Source organism: Protopterus annectens, chromosome 17.part0 (genome assembly GCF_019279795.1).
Source record: "Protopterus annectens isolate FY-2018-M chromosome 17.part0, PAN1.0, whole genome shotgun sequence".
NCBI classification, from domain to species: Eukaryota; Metazoa; Chordata; order Ceratodontiformes; family Protopteridae; genus Protopterus; species Protopterus annectens.
Window position 1 is genome coordinate 821,697,334 of NC_056751.1, and position 7,500 is coordinate 821,704,833.

General features: G+C 34.0%; 1 protein-coding gene across 1 annotated transcript in view; it reads right to left on the reverse strand.

Moving 5' to 3' along the window:
• The window catches only part of IRAG1 (inositol 1,4,5-triphosphate receptor associated 1), a 1,344,613-nt gene that overhangs the window by 129,746 nt on the left and 1,207,367 nt on the right, over positions 1 to 7,500 (reverse strand). The window contains exons 20-21 of the mRNA XM_044059494.1: positions 6,879 to 6,986; positions 165 to 229 (exon numbers count right to left, since the gene is read on the reverse strand). Of these exons, the coding sequence (XP_043915429.1) occupies positions 165 to 229; positions 6,879 to 6,986 (173 nt within the window). The remainder of the gene's footprint in view (positions 1 to 164; positions 230 to 6,878; positions 6,987 to 7,500) is intronic.

The following is a 7,500-nucleotide window of genomic DNA, read 5'->3' on the forward strand; positions in this document are numbered from 1 at the left end:
TATATATATATATATATATATATATATATATATATATATATATATATTACTGCAGCACACACACACACACACACACACACACACACACACACACACACACACACACACACACACACACACACACACACACACACACTAATCAACAAATGGTAATTGCTACTTACTGTTCTATAAAAGGTGGCACACCAACACACGGGATTGTACTGCATTTTTCATTCGCTGTCTCTGGCTGTACAAAAGATAGTTATTACACTTTCTTCATGATTGCATGTTGGCTATATATACTTCAGGACTTTATTTTCTAGCTAGCAGCGTGCTGAGTTTTCGTTCTATTCCACTGTAGTATACAACATAAAATATTTCTATCACATTGTCACTTTATAACTAAAGCAAGCATTCTCCTCTATTATAGCAATAATGGAGACATGGATATGCAAATCTAAGCATATGCACTGTCAAAGCTACATTAGTTGCATGAAAAAGAGCCTGCGTTGTTCTTCTGATACTGATGCATGTTCTGAGACAAGTTTCATTTCTAAACTTTACTGGACATCCTATGGAAAAAAATCAGATAAAATCATAATACCATACTAAATATAAAAATGGTATTTCTGTTCCTTTGTACAGCACCTTTCCTGGTACAGAAAAGTAAATCAGTGTACTTTAAAAAAGTAAGTATATAAAACAACCACTCACATGTGCCATTAAGTGTAAACACATGCATACAAGGAAAAACAACTTGCATTCACCTTACTGTAGCAGTCTAGTAGTGAGTTTAGTATAATAGTGAAGCAAAAGGTATCTTAAAATGGAGGAACTTGTGCTTTTCATCTGAAATAGGAAACCAATTCATGCCTGTATCTGTCTGGACATGTAAGAAATGTAGTTAAAAAAAAAAAAGATGTGATGGTGCTATAACTAAACTATTGAGCATGCACAGACTCTTGAATGAAATTACCCAGATATCACTATAATATGGACTTCTCAGTGACAGAAAAGCATAGCAAGCATCCTAGCTAAAAGGATGGAATAGACGACTCACAATTCCTGGGCTGATGAGTTAAATGTACTCTCAGCTGATCCATGCCCTAGATGGCCAAGGAGGGCTCTGCAAAGCTGGAAGCACAGAACAGAAGGATAAACCCTTGGGTGTGATCCAGGTAACCAAAGATCAACTAATGACTTGGAAATGGAGACGCCAGATAAGGAAGATGAGACTGAACAGTTAATATCAGTTTATGGATCATCATTTTACAGGCAGATAGATGCAGAGGGTTAAATGATTGGGTCTCTATTAAACCCGCCCTGAATAGGAGGAGGTTACATAAATAATACTTCTCTCTTTTTTACTGCTTTTTATGTGTTGATAGTATGTAGATATTTTTAGAGTCATGTATATATATATATATATATATATATATATATATACTTATAAATTTGTATAGTTTTTATTTTAAGTATGTGATTATATGTATTTTTTGATTTATACTAGTTAGATTTTTATTAGCCAGAATGATATGTGATGTAGTTATGTTGGGTTGTATCTTTAACTTTGTTCATTTACATAATTGATGGGGGTGGGTTCTCTTTGTATTTAATGTGGTTCTCTGCTCAGTTGAATTTTTTGGTCTGAAGAAGCTCCAAAGTGAAAGCGCTTACCGTTTGTATACAATAAACCTGAGTTTTTACATTATACCAGTACTGCCTTTTGCTGCTGTTTTTAATGGGCTGGCTTTTGCTGCTGTTCCTGGCTACTGTTTGTGTGGCATGGTAACTCCGTGGAATAGTTGTTAATTCATAATATTCAGCATACCTTAAATGCCTTTAATATATACAATTATTCTGAAGTTCCTATCACAAAATAACTGTTTTCTTTATTTTCCTAAGGGTTTAAATTTGTTCCAACTAGAATACCTGACAGCTACAGTTATGGTTGATTTACAGTTATACCTGAGGAAACTAAATTTGAACATCATGTATTCAGATAAAACTACTAGAGCTGAATTGAAAGATATTCCCAAGAAAAGTGGTATATTTAATCCTCCATTACACCCACTTGTTACTGCTTATGAAAAGCTGGTTAAGGAAGATTTATACAAAATAAGGGGAGAGAAGAAGAGACTATTTCCCAACTTAAATCCTGAGGAAAGGAACCTTTTAAAGACTTTAAAAGAAGATAAGGGAATACGAATTATGACACCTGATAAAGGTGGTGGGGGGATTTTATATAGTTCAGAGGATTATACAAACGCCATGCAAAACATTTTATTTAATGTAGATAATTATTCTCTATGTTCTAAAAATGAAATACATATCTCATATCATAGACTAGATAGTTACTTGTATGAATATTTAATGGACCAGAGAATATCAAAAGATGATTATGATTTTCTCTTGAATAAGCACCCTAAGATTCCGGTCCGTTTTGGAATACCTAAGATACATAAGAACCTGGAGAACCCACCTTTTAGGCCTGTTGTAGCAGCTGCAGGTTCCAAAACACACAATTTAGCAGTGTATGTTGACAAAAAATTAAAACATATTACGAACAAATTCCCCCATCTATTAAAGGATTCCTGGGATTTTTTAGGACAAATTAAGAAGGATTTATGGGATCCTGATTGTTTCTTTCTAACCATAGATGTTCAGGACCTTTTTTCATGCATTCCCAAAACAGAAGGTTTGTGTTTTTTTGAAGAGGTACTTTTTACTTATTCATCCTTGACTGCAGATGAAGTCTTGCTTATATGTGAACTTATGAACCTTATATTAGAAAATAATAATATACATTTTGAAGGGGAATATTTTCAACAGCTCAAAGGGGTCGCCATGGGTGCTGCTTGCACCCCCTTTTATGCTAACTTGGTTCTCCTGGGTTGGGAAATCAAACATGTTTTTCAAAGTGAATTATTTCTATCCAATGTCATATATTACGGCAGATTTTTGGATGATTATTTATTTATTTATTTAAATTTGTTGACCGGGAGTGTCCGACTGGACGTGGGTCCATTTTCAGCGGAGGCCCGGGGAGAAAAGCTCCACAGTAAAATAAACAGACAGTAGTTACATTGGATTACATCATGATATCTTTATCTTGTGGAATGGAGGTTCAGAACAAATACCTGAGTTTATCCAGTATTTGAATAAAACTACGGAATATTTGAAATTTACCTTTCAGTTTGACAAACAAGAGATTAACTTCTTGGATACTAAAATAATCAAAGCTCAGGATGGATATATTTCCAAAATCTAGCGCAAAAATACTTTTTGTAATAGCTATTTGCATTATAATAGTCATCACCCAATTTACCAGAAAAAAAGTATTATTAAGGGTCAGGCTATAAGAATAGCCGGGATGACAACTATGAGAAATGATGTGATAACTGAGTTTGAATATTTAAGGGATATGTTCTTAAAGAGAGGCTATCCTGGACATTTTATTGACCCTATACTCACAGATGTTCTTAGAAAATGGGGTGATACTTATATACCTTTATTAGGTACCGGTGGTGATAGTATTAATAACAAAGTAAATGACATGGAAGTTCAGTACCAACCTAATTTCCAACAGGCTTGTGTAATACATTATAGTCCCTTGTATTCCCAGATCAAGGGAATATTGATAAAGAACTGGAACATCTTTAAAACCAATAGTGAGATATTTCGAATATTGGGTAATAAACCCATATTTTCCACTAAAGTAGGACCTAATATAAAATCATTATTGGAGTAGGGTAATGCCTCTAAGAACATGCAGGAGAAAAGGGGTGGAAGTAAGCCTTGTGGCAGGTGTTCCTATTGTTCCTATATACTGCAAGACAGCTTTATTGCCATTGATAACCAGAATAAAAGTCATGTTTTTTTAAAAAGTGGCAACTGCTGTTCCAACAGATTGGTATATATAGCTAGGTGTAACACCTGTACTTCGTTTAATGTAGGGAAGCAGAGAGAATGTTTAAGACCAGGATATATGAGCACCTTTATGATATCAAAAATAAGAAAGATACCAATGCCCTATATAAGCACAGTATTTCATGCACTAACTTTTCAAGTTTTAAGTTTGCCATTCTTGAATTTGTAACTGTCGAAGTGAGAGGTGGAGACTGGCAAAATGTGTTACATAAAAAGGAGCTTCTGTGGCAGTTAAGGCTAGCCGCTGATTATCCACCAGGACTAAACGAGCACATTACTATAATGCCCATTCTTAAGGAAAAGGCAGATCTAGTCTAACAACATTAATATATATTGTAGGGATTTTTAAAGTATTACCAATTATAAAGTGATATATTTTTCATGTAATGAGTTTATTATGCAATTGACTGTTATATACTATACATTTTGTGGTTAATGGGGCTTTTGAGTTTAATGTTTCAATTTTAACTTGGAAAAAAAAAATTCAGTTTTAATTATTTATATATTCATGAGCAGTGATTTTTCACTGTCAGAATTGGTTGGATTAGAACCAATGACTAACTGGTATTGTGTATTTAAACTTGAATTTTGAATGATTCTCTGGTCTGAAGAAGTCATACTTGCTGATGAAAGTGCTTAACATTGTTTTATTATTTTTATAATTCATTAAATAGTACTGTGGGCTCGCAACTTTGGTGCTCTTTATTTTATTTAGTTTTATTTAGAGCACGATTTGCACTACTTATTTGGATCCTGTCTACAAATAGCAGGGAAGATTTAGAGTAGCGTACAAAAATGCAGTAAAAGATTAGATGATCAGTCAGCTAAGTATTCTTTCCAGCTGATAACTAAACACTTGCAGTCTGAGTGATGATTTTATTTCAGAATGCTTCTGTGATGACCGTGCCCTGGCCCAGCAATCAAGGAGCCTCAATCCTCACCACTAACACCAGAGAGGTCATCTCCTAGAAGAGGAAAGGATGACTAATACACACAGTAAAGTACAATTTCCCTTAAGTGCACACAGACATCACAGTCAGTCTGGGGCTGGTATGATATCATATATGCATCTAGTAAACTATCCCTTTAGTTATGAGGTAGCATGTATTTGCAGTTGTGCTTTATCTGGTGCACAAAGTATGAGTTTAATTCTTTTTTAAAGGTAGCTATGCTAGTGATGGTAATCATGGCAAAAAGTAATTTGTTCCAAGTATGATCTATATAATTTCTGAATATTATGTCACCGTATGAGTTGTTGCTTCTAGTGGTTTTTATTATACATGTATCTTAATGAGTGCAGGCATCTGTTGCTATTGAACCAATTGAGGAGATTACATTTATTGATGAAGAGATAGGCATGTGTTGCGGAGAATGCAATAATCTGGCAAGTTTTTGAAATAAATTCAGGAAAGTTTCTATAGCAAAATAAGTGACTGGTATTAGGCAAAGCAGTGAGTATAAATGTAGTTGTTTTCTGATGTACTTGTTCAAGCTTGCTTAGAAGATTGAGTTTACTAGACATGTGCATATTGTACAAGCATAGATCAATCTTCTATCAATAAGGTGGATACAAGGTTGGTTCCTGTTGAGGGAGTTAAGACATACCTTATCCTGCAAAATCTGTCTGGTGTTGTACTGCGGTTTAGGTGGCTGTGAGCATATGTTTGCCTAATGTCAAAGTGCCATCAGGTACTGAACCAATGCATTTTATTTTATGAATAAATAGTGTAATGTAACCTGTAACTGTTGATATTTTAAGTGAAGGAGAGTTGATGTATTTTATAGTGTGCAATACAGGTGATTAATGGAGCTGCTCTTTGAAACATTTAGTATTCAGTGAGATTCTTGCAGACAGCTTGCTATGGTATATAAATCTGCCTGTTTGTCAGTTTCAGGAGCTGTATTGTTTAACTGATTAAAACACTGCAGTATTGTCAGTGTACCAGGGGAACCTGTGACTCATAACTATTTAGATATCAGGTTTACATACAGACTGAATAATAAGATTACTAGTATTGAGGTGGTAGGATGCCTTCATCTGCAGTGCAGTACGGCGATAGATCATGACTTAATCTTATGCTACGTTTCTTATTTGTAAAGTAGCTGTGAAAACATTTGTAGGAAAGGTAGAAGACAGAAAGATTTCCTAGTCTGTACAATAGTCTTTATAGCTAATGATGTTTGGTGTGTTAGAAAACTCTAAGAAGAGTCTGGCAATGACTTTTATTTTTTTTTCTCTGATTAGATCAGTGAATGACAGTGATGTTGTACTTACTGGGTGACCTTTGAAGAGTCCACGTTGTGATGTGCTAACCAGAATGACATCTTCCATGCTGATGGTGAATTGATGGTATTCTACAAACTCCAAGTTTTTAAAAGGATGCTTAGAATAACTATTCCCCTGTAGCTGTTAGGTTGAATTGAGGATACACTTTTATGCAGGGGCATATTGTGGGCATCTTTCCATTTATCAGTTACTTTAGATTCTCTAATACTCCTATTAATGAGTAGGGTCAAGGAATTGATAAGCAAGGATTAGGTAGCCATTTTATAAGTTTTTGAGGAAGCCCTTCTGGATGATCACTGGGCCTTAGTATTTTTTTATGTTAATTTTAACTTTTCCTACTGTAGAAATATTTGCACATCTAGCCATTTTTCAAAATGACTCAGGAAATTTTGTCTGGCCAAGAGGTTTGTTTAAACTCATACAATATGCAATTTGATTGAAAGGTACAGTTTGTTCAGCTTTCATAGCTTTAATAAACAATGCTGTTATTGTAATTCTCTAAAGATATTCATCTATACCCACGTGTAACACTTTTCAGCACATAATTAATGAGGTATTGACTAGACTGACTTCTATGGAAAAAGTAAATAACTTATTTCTCTTTATAATCTCTGTACTGAAGGTGATTATATAACTTTCAAATGCACAATATTTATGCAGCAATGAAACTGTTCCATACCAGAGCAGATAATGATGACAGTGACAGTGCATTTGGGTTTTGTCCAGGAATGGTCAGTAAATTGAATTTTGGAACCACAGCAACACTGACCCTCCTTCGTGGCATAGCCTAAAAATAAAATTAAAAAAAAAATGTTCTAGCCAGTTTTGTAGCAATAAACATTTCACATGACAGTAAGCTTATTTTACTTAGAAAGCATTTATACTTTCTATATAAATGCAATTATTGTTAAAAGAAATATACATAATTTAGTGAAAAAGGTAAAAGTAAAATCAGAAGTTTTCAATACTACTTATAGGATATTCAATGGCAACTTATAGACATTCATTTATAAATATCTGAATTTGTTAAATATAAGATGAAACCTGATTTAACATGAATTTTGAATACAAATGCTATAATGTGCATTTAACAAAAAAGTATTAATTTGAATGTCATTGTTTGGTAGCCCAGGCTATTCACATTCCGCAGTTTATTATATGATAAGCAATCTGATTAGTGTACTATTTATAATGGTATGACAGTCAAATATGAAAAAAACACAGTGCTTCTCAGACTGCTTTTGTATTTAGATGTCTGCTAAGTGAAATGAATGTATATGGCTAAATAAGAAATGAACCCG